The 16,445-nt window shown below is 34.6% G+C and overlaps 1 protein-coding gene across 1 annotated transcript; it reads left to right on the top strand.

The window, feature by feature from the left end:
• Positions 1-1,429: 1,429 nt before the first annotated feature.
• Positions 1,430-12,536, top strand: LOC133196960 (uncharacterized). Its single transcript, XM_061332802.1, has 6 exons — positions 1,430-2,027; positions 2,654-2,724; positions 2,966-3,407; positions 3,606-10,302; positions 10,444-10,697; positions 10,789-12,536. Exons 1-6 carry the CDS (start codon positions 1,430-1,432, stop codon positions 11,550-11,552), a joined length of 8,826 nt encoding a protein of 2,941 aa, XP_061188786.1. The 3' UTR covers positions 11,553-12,536.
• The last annotated feature ends 3,909 nt before the right edge of the window (positions 12,537-16,445 follow it).

Here is a 16,445-nt window from a genome sequence, read left to right as displayed (position 1 = left end):
GTAGTAAATAGTCAGTTTTATTATTTCAAAATGCTATCGTGCTATGATATAGTTTGTTAGGATATACTGTAAGTCCTTTTAATTCCACGGTGTAAAAATCTCACAATTTCTAAAAAAGTACCAATCATGATGCTTTAAATTTCATGCTGCAAGAAATTAAATTTCGTATAAGCTTTTAAACATTTGTAAAAACTTAGGATAGCATTCACGATGGGTTTAATTTCACAAGAAAATGATGAATTGCAAACATAGTGAAATTAAAACCATTGTGATTATTTGCCAATAAACAGACGAGTATAATCTAAAAAACAGAGAAGAATCTCATTCTGTATAATTCTCTTGAAATGCTAATTCTCTGGTCATTGATCTGATTTCAATGAAACTTGATACATATGTAGACAACATCAAGATACATAATTCTATTTAGGCTTGCAATTTTGTGTGTGGCAGTGGTATTGGGGGAGGAGGGGGGGGGGGGGCAAATTAATTTGAAAGTACAATAAGTGGCAAATATTATAAATGATAATGTTCCACTTTTTATTTTGTTTTGATTATTTATAGATATTGAAAGACTTTACGTTGAAAAAGAATCAGCATTCCAACATTGAAATGTTACTTAAATCAATAAGTTGTTTGATTTGTCTTTTAAAATTGTTTAGGATTGCATTTGAACTATTATTAGAAAAAGTATTCTCAATGAATTAATCTCTGTCAGATGAGTTGTTGTGCTTTTAAGAGCCCTCTTTACACTGCATACACTAGAGAGTTATGATTTTGTGGTATTTTTATGCAGTTAGAGTGATCTGCCCTTTGATCAAGAATAAAATAAATTGAAACGTACAGTTTATTACTTAATTTGTGATCAAATCAAGCATTTATAACACCTTAATAGGCCAAGATGAATAGATAGAACACATTATTTGAAGGTATTTAGCCTACTTAAGTAAACAACAGTGATTTATGTTCATCAGTACTTCATCGTCTATAAACATTTTTCCTGGGGGTAAATGCAAGGCACCCTAAGTTGAAAATGTGATAGATAAGCTCAATACTTACACCTTTACACACTATACTTTTCTCAGTGTCCAAAAAATATTTTCCTCTAATGTATAGAGGGTCCTTAAGAGTTTATTTGTAAAAAAAAAACCAGCAAACTAAAGTATGATTTTTTGTTACAGAATTGAATATGGATGAATCACAGGATGAAGTAGATGGTCAACATCATGGTGGCTCGGTCAGTGAGGACAAAAGTTGTCAAAGTATTACAAGCAGGGAAACAAAACTCACTAAAGGTATAACTGATGGAAAGCTGGACCGATCAAGTAAAAGAAATATATTTGATGCTTTTAAATGCATTGAAAAGGATGAAAAGACAGATGGTGAAAAAGACAAGGAAATTTCTTCAACTGCTGATGAGAAATCAAATGAGATGAAAAAAGATGAAACACATCTGATGAAAAATTCGCAAGTGACAATTGAAGAAACTGAAAAGATCATTCAAAACCAAGAGGTGCAACCATCAGATTCAGTAAATGATAAAGTTACCGAAGATAAAGAGACTGAAAATTCCTTATCATCTGAAGTTACCTTAGGTATTCAGAAAACAACTTCATCAGATGAAACCACAGAAGAACCAGTGAACAATGTCAAAGGCAGTGATTCTGAAATTAATCCTACTGATCAGATTATGAACCCTGTTTTACACACAGGTGATAAAACCCTTGGTGAGGGAAGTAAGGGGTTATCTGTTGTGCAACAATATGTGGAAGAGGAGGCAGAAAAGGAAAAGAATGATGATGAAAGTAACAGTGATTTGGGGCTTAATTTTCCTGACACCAATGAAAATTTGAGTGAAATGCCAGAGAAAGGTTCAAACGGAGATGAAAATGGTGATAGTGATGTTCAAAAATTTGATGAGAAATCAATAACGTCCGAAGAAAAATCTGTTGAAGTAATGAAGGATACAGACTGTGAGCAGAGAGTTGTCATGTCAGAGGATAATGTAGATGAAAATCAGGATGTTCAAGGTTAGTAATGTGGTTGATTTTTTTTCCTTGAAATCAATTTTTTAAAGTAAGAGGAAATAATTTCAAGCAAAGTTGTTTTTTTAAAAAATATGCAAGTTTGCAAAACTGTGCAAAAACATTCTGCTAAATAGATGACACTGTACAAGAATTCAACTGCCAAAAATGTTTTTTTTAATTCCATCACCTGATGATTCTAAGTTTTTTTAAAGTTTAACAGCCAATGACATTAAGAAAAATGCTTCATTATTAATCATTTATAAAAATATTTTGGATGAAAGTTCAAAAATTGACTTCAAAGTTTTAATGACTGGTCAATTGCATAGCTAAAAAACTGGCAATTGCATTAAAAAAAAAAATTCAAACAGTTTCTATTACAGTAAAGCATGCTCAGAACAAAATAAGAGAGATGAGCAATTAGATACGTTATATCCAGAAATTTCAAAGGACTGTTTAAAACTACAGGGAATAAAATTCATATTAGAACTGTTACAGAACAACTGACTGTAGTGTAGGGTAAATGGCATACTTGGTCCACTTTCACATTTCTGATTTCATTGTAAAAAAAAATTGGTGGTTGCTATGTTTTGTCTTTTTTTTTTTTTTAAAAGACACTTTTTTTTCTTCAGAAAAAGAATTTAGCAATGAAGAGGAAACTACAACACGTTCAGCAGAAGAAAAGGAAAAGATATTCGATCAGGTATGTAATTTTTTCGCAAATTTCTGGTACTGTTTAAAAAAAACTTCAAGGAATGGATTTGCAATAGCCATGTTTGCTGTAAACTTGTTTTACTGTAAATTTCTATTGCTATTAGTAGCAGAATTTGAAATTCATACAAATACACAGAATGCATTTAGCATTCTTAATTTTCAAAATGGCCCATGGACCTCTTACAGATTCCGAATAATCATATCTTTATGACTTAATATGTTTATTCTAGATACAACAAGAAAGTGAAGAAAGGGTTGAATTGCCAGAAAATCAAATCTCTGAATTGGAGATAGATGGTGAAGATTCACAGAGTCTTGTAATAGATATTGAAGAAAACAATGAATCAGATGTCCCAAGAACAGAAAACAATGAACCAACTCAGACAGAAAGTAATTCGATTGATGAAGAAAATAATGCAAAGATAGAAACTATTGACACAGTTAGGAAGCATGATGAAAATAAAACAGTTATTTCTGTAGATGAAATTGGAGATAAGAATGAAGCGGCTAATCAGAAAGACAATAATGGCAGTACTAAATCTGAAAAAGAGTCTGCAGATGATGTTGAAGAAATACAGACACTTTTGCAAGAATTTGTTAATTCATCTAGTAAGTCTCAGCTCTTACCCGAAAGTGGCAAAACAAGCACTGACCAAACAAGAGCTCAGTCAGGTTCTTCACAAAGAGAGTTACCTGAAAGTGGCAAAACTAGCACTGACAAAACAGGAGCTCAGTCAGATTCTTCAAAAAGAGAGTTACCTGAAAGTGGCAAAACTAGCACTGATCAAACAGGAGCTCAGTCAGGTTCTTCAAAAAGAGAGTTACCTGAAAGTGGCAAAACTAGCACTGACCAAACAGGAGCTCAGTCAGGTTCTTCACAAAAGAGAACTACAGAAGATGCTTGGTCAACTGTTGGATTAGTAAGGTGTCCTCACTGTCTTTTCACAACTGACCAGAAAGATTTGCTTGACACCCATATGTCTTCTTGCAATAAACAAAAAACAAGGAGAGAAGAAATTCACCTTATGTATTCAGCAGATGGAAAATACGGATGTAAAAATTGTCTCTTTGTTTCACCACAAAGAAAAAAATTTGAGGAACATGTGGCTTTTCATATTCTTGCAGACCCATATATTTGCCTTTCATGCATGACAACCTATGATTCAAAAAAAGATATAGAAAAGCATGTGAAAAAATTGCATTCAAACAAAATGGTTAAGTGTGGCTTAAGAGGATCCAAGAAAATCAACAAAATCATAGAGGAACTTTACACTAAAAAAGAAATAACCTTTTTTGGAAGGCAGCTTAACAAGAAAATGTTAATGTCCATGATTGATCAAAAAGAGGAATCTTCACAAATTCCAGCAAATAAAGAGTCAACAGCTGTAAGCCAATTGCCAAAAACTGTTGAGGAATTAGAAAACAAGATTGCGAAAGAAAGACCCAGTACCACAACAATTCTTTCTGTTCCTAATCTGTCAAAAGTTAATCAGCCTCCAAGCATCATTTCTCGAAAACCAGTATTGTCTGCAAGCACAATTTCACCCGGTATATCAAAAACAAGAGCTATTGCAATAACAAGTACAAGTTTGCCAGTGAATGTGACTTCAGTTCCTCAGGCAGTTATTGCTCAGCCAATGCCATATCAGGGGCCAGCTGTTGGAGGACCAGTTTTATGCAATGTTGTCAGAAGCCAACCTCAGCCAGTGATATTTGTTCCAGTAAATTCAGTGCAAGTTCCACTTCACCAGCAGATACGTCCAGGAACTGTTATGACAGGTCCATATTCGCTTCAGACAGGAAAGGGACAAATTGGTTCCAGGCTAATCCCTGTAAGCAGACCCCCAGTTGGCCAGTTTGTAAATATCAGTCCTGCTCCACCAAATGCTAATGCTGTTATATCAAACAACCAAACACAAAGATTAATTGTGGTTCCTGGAACTAACCCCCCAGTTGCAAGTGTTCATCAAACCAAAAGCTTTGCTCAGAATAACCAAGGACAGAAAAGCCTTCCAACCAAGTTTGATATGCCATCTTCTGATTCTAATGTGAAAAAGAAACAATTGGATTCTGTCTCTTCTGGAATTAACGGGGATTCTGCCTCATTGAAATTATCAATTAAAGATGATGGTAATTCAAATAAACCAGATCATCAACTACTGTTCAAAAAGTCAGGAAATACATACTCATGTAAAAGTTGTGACTTTAAATCTGATTTGGAAGAAAACTTCTTGAAACACATATGGACACACATACACCCAAATATGTGTAAATTGAGAGAACACTTTGAATATAAACCTAGCATATCATGCAAACTGGTGTCTAAAATTATGCATGGATTAAGATGTGCTGCAGCAGCAGCTGAGGCACAAAGAAAGTTATCATCTGAAGCCAAGAAAATTATGCAGGCATCGGAACAAATTGTTCTAAGCTCTGATGATGAGGAGGAGGACAGTCATGTAAAAGAACTTCTTCCAGTTGTCCAACCAACTTCAAGTATTGACAATTCTGATTTGAACAATGGTGAAAATGATCTGCAAATTAGAATAACCAGTACATTTAGCTTGAGTGAACCTGCATGCAATGTATCAGAACCTGAAAATGAAGATAATATTGATCAAACAGTGATGCATGCAGATGAAGAAGACGAGGAAAGTAGAATAGCAAGGATAGGTTTTGAAAAAGAAATGTTCAGAGATTTGTCTCCGGATAGAGAATCATCAGATGAAGTAGGTGCAATAAAAGATTCTGAATTAGAAAAAACAAAAAGTATGGACCATCCTGATGGAAGCAAAAAAGCACCATTTGAGGATGGGCTTAGTAGAGATGAAGAGGTAACTGCAGATGAATCACGTGAGAATAATGAAGTAGAATCAAGGCTCTTTGAAGAAAGATGTGATTCTTCAGTAAATGGAAATCAAACCAGTGAGTCGACCTGTTTAAAAGAACAAGTTGAAAAAGTAGCCAAGGCAGATGAAAACAAGGGGAGTGCTTCAACTATGAAATTTTATCAGTGTGGATTTCAGGGATGTGGATTTGCTGGATTAACCTCAACAGACTTCAGGGAACATACTCTAAACATGCATTCGGGTGCTAAAGAATTTAAATGTGCACACTGTGGTCACAAAAGCTATACTGATGAATGTCATTTCCGACACATATTTTGCCATGCCAAAAATCAGTCAGGATTGCTGTTTAAATGTGGAGATGGCTGCAAGTATGCTACCAATATTTTAAAACACTTCAAGGAGCATTTAGAAAAAGTTCATTCAACACTGCAGTCTTACATGTGTTCCTCATGCAAGGAAGTGTTCAACAGCATTGATGAACTCATTGGCCATTGTGAAGCTAATAAACTTCAGTTTGTCTTATGTCCATATTGTACAACACGAGATCCAAATAGAAGAATCATTCTGAAGCACATTTCTACCATCCATCCAGGCAAACCAAGACAGATTACTGTTACAGCACAACTTATTTGTCAAGAAAGGGAATTAAATTCCTACACTGCACCAAAACCTGTATCTCCAGAACCTAGACCCATTTCACCAGTGCCAAATAATGAACACCAAAAGGAGAATTCACCAGAACCTTTTACTAATAATCAAGCAATTAAAATTGAGAGAAGAGAAAGTTCTGAAGAAAATGAAGCACCAAAACCACATGAAAACCATGAGGCTGAAGAACCTTTTGTTAGTATGAATACTGTTGGAGAATTTGAAGAAAAACAGCCTGTTGAGAAGATAGGAGTTAAGTTGGGAATAGGATCTTTACTGCGATGCAGCAAATGTTCCTACTTGGCTGGAAGCAGTTCACTTCTTAGGAGACACAGGCTTCAACACATCAGACCCAATGACAGAAGCAGGCCATTTTGTTGTACAGTCTGCCCATCTTCAAGTGACTCTATTGTGAAATTTGAAAGACATATTAATCTTCATGAAGGTCATCACGAAATTACCATTTATATGTGTGAGCTATGTAATTACCAAACTAATATCAGAGAAAAAATTGGTAACCATTTGCAAAAAAGCCATAGAGGGGCAGATTGGCTTAAGGATTTTAAATCGAGACTGTTTAAAACTACCGTGAATGTGTATGCTTGCGAAATATGTGAGAATATTTACAAGTCAAAGAGAGAATATGTAGCACATGTATCAAGGCACAAGTCAGGAAAATTTAAAGGTTCGAACATGGATGCATCTATTGACAAACATCACTGTGATTGCTGTTCATTCAGTTGTGATGACATAGATAGTTTTATTCAGCATACAAGTATTCATTTGATGGTGACTAAGTCATCAGCTGCAGGGGAAGTCAAGCAAAAACAAAGAATAGAATTTACTGGTCCAAAAAAAACATATTATATTCCACCAGGAAATGTTTTCAAAGATTTTATTCGGTGTTGTGAGTGTCCGTTCAAAACAAAAACAAGACTAGATTTACTTAGACATGTAAAAAGTCATCCAAATTTGGAACCAAAGATGAGAAAGGGTATTAGGAAGGAAGCAAATCCCCAGGAAAAATCCACAAGAGAACTTATAAAGTTTCAATTTGGAAAAAGAAAGAATGGTTCTGAGAATGAAACTAATAAACGATTGAGAACAATGGATTCTAGTAGTGAAAGTGAGGAAGATGTTGATGTTGAATCTGATTTCCTTGTTCCAAAGAGGAAGCAAGTTGCAGTTAAGTCAACAAGTGGAGCAAATATAAAGCTGTCAAATATGTTTTTCTTAGGTGGAGATCTACTGCACAAGAAACTTCAGCCTTGCTTTTCTAAGGAAGAAGATGAACCTATGTTTCAATGCATTATGTGCAGTGACGTTTTTGAAGATAAATACACCCTCCACAAGCACATCTTAGAGCACATGAATATTTCGTTTTACAAGTGTAATTATTGTGAACATGGGGAACTTGAAAATTCTTCAATGGTTACACACATTCAAAAAACACATCGGAAACCAATTCAACACTCAAAGGTGAAGTTAGAGGATATTGAAGATGAAATAAATAGAGCAATCCACAGTATGAAAGCAAAAGAATATTGGGGTGAGAGTGAATCCATTCCAGATGAGAAACCTATTCTAAACATTCCAGTTATTTCACCTCCTGCAAATCAAGAGTCAGATGGATCTGCAAACAGACATGAAGCCACTTCTACAAATGTTTCTTCTCCAATTATTTTGAAACAGCCAGTGTTGAATGAAAAACTGCCACCAACTCCTGAAAAGAACAAACTGCCAGAATGCGTAATTTCCATTGGAAACAATTTTAAGTGTGTTGCTTGTAATCAACAGGCCATCCAGTCATACATCTTGGTCAGGCATGCAATGACACATTGCTCAAGGAAAAGATTTGTTTGTCCATACTGTGATGATAAAAGATCTCATTACAAGTCAGATATTTGTAAGCACATACATATGAAACATAGAGGAGAGGAAGTTAGAGTTTCTTACGACAAGACTGATGTGGAGTTGGATTCTCAGTACATTGCACCCAACTTGATGCAACAAATTCTGGATAGTCCTGATGAAGAATCAAGGGTTATTTCAGCTGAGAATGAAGAAGTGGGAGATGTCAAAGTAGAGATCAAAACTGAGGCAGATACCAGAGAAATAGAGAGCAATGACAGAAAAGGGAAAAAAGTTGTTGTAGGATATAGATCAGTTTACAAATGTTTGCTTTGTAAGATGACATTTAAAGGAAAAAGAAAAATATATAAACATATCCGTGAAACCAAATGCAAGAGACCCATATGGAGATGTTCAGCTTGTAAAACCAGAAAATTTAAAAGTGACAAGGAAAAGGTGATTAAAGACCATATAAAAGATGTACATAAGCTCAATGGAGATGCAAAGCCTGTATTATGTGCTATTAATGGCAAGATTAGAAAACATACTATGCCTATAACTGTCATGAAACAAGAGCAAGAAATGAACAAAATTCAGAATACAGAGGAACTTGCAAGTGAAGAAACAGTGAAAGAAAAAGAATCTAAAGGGGCTATAGCAACAGTCTTAAAAAAAGGAGATTCATGGAAATGCTCAAACTGTAGTTACACAACAAATGCAAGAGGTAATTGTGTGCGTCATACATATACACATGCTTTGTTTAAAAAGTTCGGATGTCCAACATGTTCTTTCAGAGCAAAATGTAGCCGAGGTGTGAAAAATCACATGCAAAATTGCCATCCTGGAGAGAGAATCCGATTCAAGATATATACAGAAAATAGCAATTCTCCTAAAAAATCTTGCCATGTTGATAAAATCAAACCGAAAGAGAAAGTGATTTGGACACCACCACAGCCAATTTCATTCCAGTGCCAAGAGTGTGGATTTATTTCTGAACGGAAATCTAGCTTATCTAAACACATTAATGCAAAATGCTTCACTCCTCTCAAAGGATGTTCTGAGTGTGATTTTACCAGTATAAATGAAGAAAACATAGCAGAGCATGTGAAAAATTCCCACAAAACGGCAACAGTTACTGATTTACCTTTAAGTGGCAAGATTTTAACTTTGTTTTCCAATGAGAGTGATAAATTGCCAAAATCATCCAAAACAGATGAAGAAGAGACTGGAAAGAAAAAAGGTCGCTTCCATTTAAGAGTAAAAACGTTAGCCAAATCACCAATATCTAAACCTCTGTCAACTGAAATGAAAATGTGGAGTGAAGAAAATGAACAACAGAGTATGAATTGTCCAGTTTGTAATGAAGATTTTTATGACCTCAGGGCATTCAGAGACCACTTTGTGAACAAGCATAAAGAAAACAAACTTTTATGTGGTGAATGTGAGGAATATGCTGCACATCTACCTTCCCTGTTGTTTCGCCATGCACGTCTCTTCCACAGCCAAACAAAAGTTAAAGATTTGAAGTTGAAGGCAATATCTCAAAAGACTATTCAGGAAAAGGGATTGGATAAACGTCCTTGTATTTTGTATAGATGTCCAAAATGTGGAAAAATATCGGAGAGGGGCCCATTGAGAAAACATATGTACACCCATTACAATTACAATCCATATCAGTGTAACCATTGTGACATGAAGTGCAAAATGTCAAAGAATATCAGAGTGCACCTAAGCAAAATCCACCCTGACAAATCAACCACTGAATATACATTCTGCAAAAATGAGAAGGTTGAAAAAGAGATAACAAACTTGTTAGACTTGAGCAGATATCAAACATTGACAAGAAAGACAAAAATGACTAAAACTATGTCAAAAAAGGGAGAATCTGCCTCTTTGCAAACAATTCCAAAACTGAAAATAAAGAAAGAAGTTCTAGAGAACCAGGAGGAGAATGGGGAATTGGAAGAAGAGGATGATGAAGATGGTGAAGAGGAAGAATCATCAGAAGAAGATGAAGAACCAAGAGGAGACTTGAAAAACATGTTCAGCCCTTGCCACAATTACAAGGTGGAATTTGACAACCGCAGACAGAAGACCATCTACAAGTGTAGCATATGTCCATACCAAAGTACTGTTAACAAAACTATTGTTACCCATTTTTACCACCACGTTCCTCATGTCTTCAAATGTCCATACTGTGATTTTCAGTGCTATCCCAGGTGAGTTTTACTGTAGTATGGTTTGGAGTAGATGGTGTTTTTTTTTCATTTTTATTTTTTGTTGTTATTTTTGTGTGTGTTTGTGTGTAAGGGAAGTAGTTTTTGCATGTTAATATTGAAAATTTCAAATTGTATTGACAGGTCAAAGATTGCAAATCACATAGTAAAGCTGCACCCAGGCAAATCAGTTCATGTGGTTGATTTAAGGCAACGGATGGGTAATCTTAAGTTTAGAAATTATGAAAAAATGGCATCTGCAGCAAAGACAAGAATGAAGGAGCAAAGTAAAAAATTGAGAATGAAATTTGACAAATCAGCACCAAGGAACAAAGAAGCTCAACAAACAAACTCACGGAAAAGAAAGGAAAGAGATGATGGCGGTGGTGGTGGCGCAGGTAAATTATGATATATTAATCATTTGTATTGGAAATTGTATGATTTATATCCACTGTAATTTTAAACATAAACAGTTCTTTTTCCTTGCAGACAACTTCAAAGACACAGGAAAACTGATGTATAACTGTAACTTTTGTGATCACAGAGCAAGTGGCCTTTATCATTATCGGCAACATTTGGCAACTCATGATGGCTTTAAATACCTTGTTCCTGGGACTCAGATAGAATCAAGATTAAAATGTGGCTATTGCTCATACTTAGCAGTAGATGATGAGGATTTTAATGCGCATGTGGATTATCATTTTGCCACACGACCATTCTCTTGTCCTTATTGCACATTTTCCCAGTATACTGCCAGTGCAATAACAAACCATATAAAGAGATCACATCCAGGAAGACCAATAGATGTTGTCAAGGAGAGTGATAGTAGTTGTCTTAACAGCCAAGAAATGGAAACTAAAGCTATGTTAGTGAATATGGAACCTAAAGTGAAACTTGCAGATATTTTCACTATGGATCCAGAAGAGTTTGAAAAACTTCTGAACAATTGTGCAGTTTGTGTGATTGACCTAAATTATATCCCTGATGAAAAGTTCGATGCTGTGTCAAAAACACTTGGGTTAGAGAATGCAGAAAATGATGATGAAGATGCACCTCCTGCTAAAAAAATGAAGAAAGAACCAGGATGTGATGTTGATAATGGAAACGCTAAATTAGATGAGTCTGGTGATTTGGAAACAATGATAGCAAATGGTGAAATAAAAATTGAAGAAAATCAGAAATATGAAGATGTGAGTGACAGTGAATTAGATGTTGCTGATGACATATCTTATGAAGATTTAAGCGAAGATTAGAACAATCCTACATGTAGCGATTAATTATTGTCATTTTATTTCTTGAAATTTTCAGTGTTGCATCATGATTTTTGCACAAGATCTTAATGTACAGTAGCTCAAAATGTGGATCCATCATCTCATTTTGATATAGATATTAAATGGAAGAATAATTTAGGGGTCAGTGTATGAGGAGACTGTTATGGATTGATAGATATAAATTTCCTGCAAATCATGTTTTATGGACAGTGATGTCACACAGAAGCCTTTTGTGTTTGGTCTATTCTGTATCAAGATTTACGACTGTGTATATATTTTTTCAGTAAAAAAAAACTCAATAGTGCCTATATATTGTGATAGAGAAACCTGCTACTTAAATTGTTACGCCAAGGTCATGAAATAAGCAGACGTTATAAAACTCCAGCATGATTTATTATTTCAAGTATATTCATTAATCTCGAATTATTAAATATTTGATTGTATTGCTTAAAAGATTATTTTGTTGTTTAGACACTTTGCATTGTATATAGGTAAACACATTTTTAACCCATATGTTTGTTAAATCAAGGATTAGTACTACTTATGTACAGGCATTATAACATTTTATTAGCATGTTAATGGATCAGTATTCCTATTTTTTTAAGAACTGCTATATAGGAACTTGATAAAGAAATCTAAACAAATATAATGTTGTGAAAACTCAATTTCTACCATTTATTGCAATGCTGTTGTAGATATATCTATAAATTGAAAATCAGTTATAGTATCATAAGTTGCATGAATTAAAATATTGAACCAGATTATCAATAACCTTGCTGTTTATATTGATAGATGTCGCTGTATGTATGTGAAGCATGCGTGTATACAATATGGACACGTTACTTGATTTCCTGCTGATTCCTATGTTAGGATTCTGATTGTGTCTGGATTTCCTGCTGATTCCTATGTTAGGATTCTGATTGTGTCTTGATTTATTGCATCATCAGTAAACCAATAGAAAAATGAGACTTGTCTATTTCTTGTTTGTTTTTGTTTTTTTCTTTAGTTGAAACAGAGCAGATTCCTATTCTTGAAGCCAAAAAAGTTTATACAAATATATCATTAATATAAAGGCATGGTAATTCCATTCTCCCCAACAAAGTGATGTTTTTGAGCGATTTTTTTTATTCCATTAATTGAGACTTTTTTTATTGAAAGCACACCTGCAGCCCTTAGAAAAGCCTTCTTCACACTGAAGTCCAAATGAAAGTTTCAAAACCTAACTCGGATCAATAAGGCGTAAACTATTCTTTTATTGGATTGTCAAATTTTTAAAAAGAAATGTCGGGAAATGTTTATCATATTGACGAGCAGTAACACTTAACAGAAGGCATACAAGGTCAAGGTTCAATAACTCAACTAAATGGTTTTCGTTTAATAAAAGGACAAAAAACGTTTGTTGTGTAAACACAACGAAAGCATCAAAATTTTGTTTTAGATGAATGATTTCCATAAAAACGAGCATACAACCGTGAACGTAGATAACCAGAAAACATCATGCATGCAGAGGGATTTTAAAAGAACAATTTCTAGTGTTTGGCGTAGACCAATCACCGATGTTGTAGTACTTAACTCCCCCTGGCTATATATAGTAGCCCCTTCAAAAACTAGCTGGTTATATAGTACATCCCTCCAGCAATGTATTCTTTCAATTTTTACAGCCAGATTATCCTCAAGAAGAAACTTGGGAAAATATTTTTATATCAAGGGCAATCATACGAACAATGCTCTTCTTAGACACTCCTTTAGAATTTCTTAAAAACATATTGGGGGGGGGGGGGGTTCCATATCGTATGTTTTCAAATAATATATAAAAAAAATACTGAAAATGAAATGTACAAGAAATTCAGAGGTGATACTGTATAGTATATATGGAAAACTTCGCCTGGCCTGGGTGGATCTTGGAGAATCTGGAAAGAACAGGTAAGATTAAAAGAAGCATTTGTGTACGTTAAATTGATTGTACATGGCATAAATCAAATTCAAACATCAAGAAGAACAGAACAATAAAATCTGCGATCTAATATGGACAGTGGCGTTTTTCAAGATAAATTCAACGTAAAATCTAAATCCCATTTGCAAAATAATAGAGGAATGTCTAGCAGTAAAGTAACGAATCGTACTTTTTCCTGTGAAAGGCCCATTGTGTTCCCTATGATTACATCGAATCATGCAGCGTATGAATGAAAATAAAGAAAATAAATTTATATAATTGATAAAAGGTCGTCAATATACATGTGTATCTATCGCTAAATATCAAATTCAATGCCACAGCAAAAGGCTTTATTTTCTAATGGAAAGATTTCGAATAAATTCTGCTTCATAATAATACAACAACAGGGGTCTGCATTACAAAAGAACTTAATTAAACTTTGAATTTAAGCTGTAACATCTTGCAATTGCCTACCAAATATATATTTTATTGAATTAAATCGCTCTCTAAAAGTATTTTTCCAAATTCTTAATTAACAATTAGACTGTATACCTTTTTAGCTCACCTGAGCTGAAAGCTCAAGTGAGCTTTTCTGATCACATTTTGTCTGTAGTCCGTCAGTCTGTAAACTTTTCACATTTTCGACTTCTTCTCCAGAACCACTGGGCCAATTCCAACCAAACTTGCCACAAAGTATCCTTAGGTGAAGGGGATTCAAGTTTGTTCAAATGAAGGGCCACGCCCTCTTTCAAGGGGAGATAATAAAGAATTAGTGAAAAATAAATATCTTTTAAAAATCTTCTTCTCAAGAACCACAGGGCCAGGAAAGATGAAACTCATATGGAAGCATCCTCAGGTAGTGTAGATTCAAGTTTGTTCAAGTCATGACCCCCAGGGGAAGGGCGGGGCCACAATGGAGGATCAAAGTTTTACATAGAAATATACAGGGAAAACCTTTAAAAATCTTCTTCTCAAGAACAGCAAAGCCATGATAAGTCATATTTATATGGAAGCATCCTCAGGTAGTGTAGATTCAAGTTTGTTCAAATCATGACCCCCTGGGGTAGGGTGGGACCACAATGGAGGATCAAAGTTTTACATAGAAATATATATGGAAAAACGTTTAAAAATCTTCTTCTCAAGGACAGCAAAGCCATGATGAGTCATATTTACATGGAAGCATCCTCAGGAAGTGTAGATTCAAGTTTGTTCAAATCATGACCCCCGGGGTAGGGCGGGGCCACAATGGAGGATCAAAGTTTTACATAGAAATATATAGGAAAAACCCTTAAAAATCTTCTTCTCAAGAACAACAAAGCCATGATGAGTCATATTTATATGGAAGCATCCTCAGGTAGAGTAGATTCAAGTTTGTTCAAATCATGACCCCCGGGGGAAGGGTGGCGCCACAATGGAGGATCAAAGTTTTACATAGAAATATATATGGAAAAACGTTTAAAAATTTTCTTCTCAGGAACAGCAAAGCCCTGATTGATCATATGTATGTGGAAGCATCCTCAGGTAGTGTAGATTCAAGTTTGTTCAAATTATGACCCCCGGGGATAGGGCGGGGCCACAATGGAGGATCAGCATTTATTCAAAAACTTGGTCATGAGAAAAAGAAAACTCTTGTCGTGCCTTTAACTCAAAATTCAGATATATCGATCGACGACGTTTTATTAATTAAAGATAGTATCGGTATATATTATCTCTATTTCATTATCTATTATCGGCCACAGCAGCGGAAGATCTATTTGTGGTTGTGTTAGAAAATGCAGTTGGGGAAATGAGACCGGTTTTTTTTATAGTTCGGTAAAAAATATTCGTTAATGATAACATCAGTATAGAAAATATGATTAAAATATTTTGAAACTTTAATTTAAGTCTCAATCGCTGAATTTTATTTTCATTTACTTATAGGATAATTATTAATTTATGACTTTATAAATTAAAAGGGGTGTACAATAGATACTCCTTAAAATGAAAGTGTATAAGATATGAAAAAAATAGTTAGATTTTCGAATTCCGTATACTAATATTACAGTGGCAAAATTGCTGAATAAAAATTGAAAAGTTGGTTGAACTAATAAAAATTATTTTGAATGTGCTACAGCTACGAATGACTCAACGATATTTATTTTTCTTCACTTTGCATTATTGTGTTGTCCATCACCGCCCGTACAGCAAAGTCTGCAGAAATCAAAGTCATCATCACGTGACTAAAGATCCAGGGTATCAGCAAGTGGAAAATCTGAAGAGCAGGGACTAGTTTTAGTAAAGTACTTACGACTAAGACCAAAGTGTAATTTTAATAATAACTTTCTTTTTTACAACAGTGCTCAGGGCTTCTGCTGAGCCAAACCTTGTAACAAGCAAATTATCAGGAGTTGCCTTATCTTTCTTTCTTCCCTTCCGAAATTTTGATTATTATTTCTTTATTTTTATTTAGTCACAGTATTTTTTTTCTCAAGCCACATTCATTCCCCGGGATTATGATTTTGTTACTTGGTATTTATCTGTTTGTTATACAGATTTTCAAATTCATTAAAGATATAAAACGTTATTTAAACCTATTTATTATTTAATTGTATACTAGATCATTCACTCTAGGGGGAGTCAAACTTACCTGGAAAATATCTCCTCCATTGCACCTGATCCCACCTCTTATGTTTTTGAAGGTCCGTGTTTGTTCTGCTCAGTTTTAATGGACTTTGAGCTTGAATACTGTTCGTTATCTCCATATTTCAGTGTAGTGTTAATTATTCTTATAAGAAGAATGTGATCTTAATTTGTGTGAAAAACCATGTGAGCTTAAAAAGGTACGCGGAGCTGTTTTCGTAGTCTTTGTAGAAAGGTGTAGGTGAAGATAACGAACAGCACCCGCACTTCCACTTGATCAATCTAAAAAAACACCCACAAACAACACAAATCTGTGAACGGGG

The sequence above is a fragment of the Saccostrea echinata genome, unplaced genomic scaffold, assembly GCF_033153115.1.
Source record: "Saccostrea echinata isolate AGI-Se365-2 ecotype Australia unplaced genomic scaffold, CSIRO_AGI_Sech_v1 ptg000030l, whole genome shotgun sequence".
NCBI lineage: Eukaryota > Metazoa > Mollusca > Bivalvia > Ostreida > Ostreidae > Saccostrea > Saccostrea echinata.
Note: the sequence above shows the minus strand (reverse complement) of the source record. Positions and strands in the feature narration are given on the sequence as shown.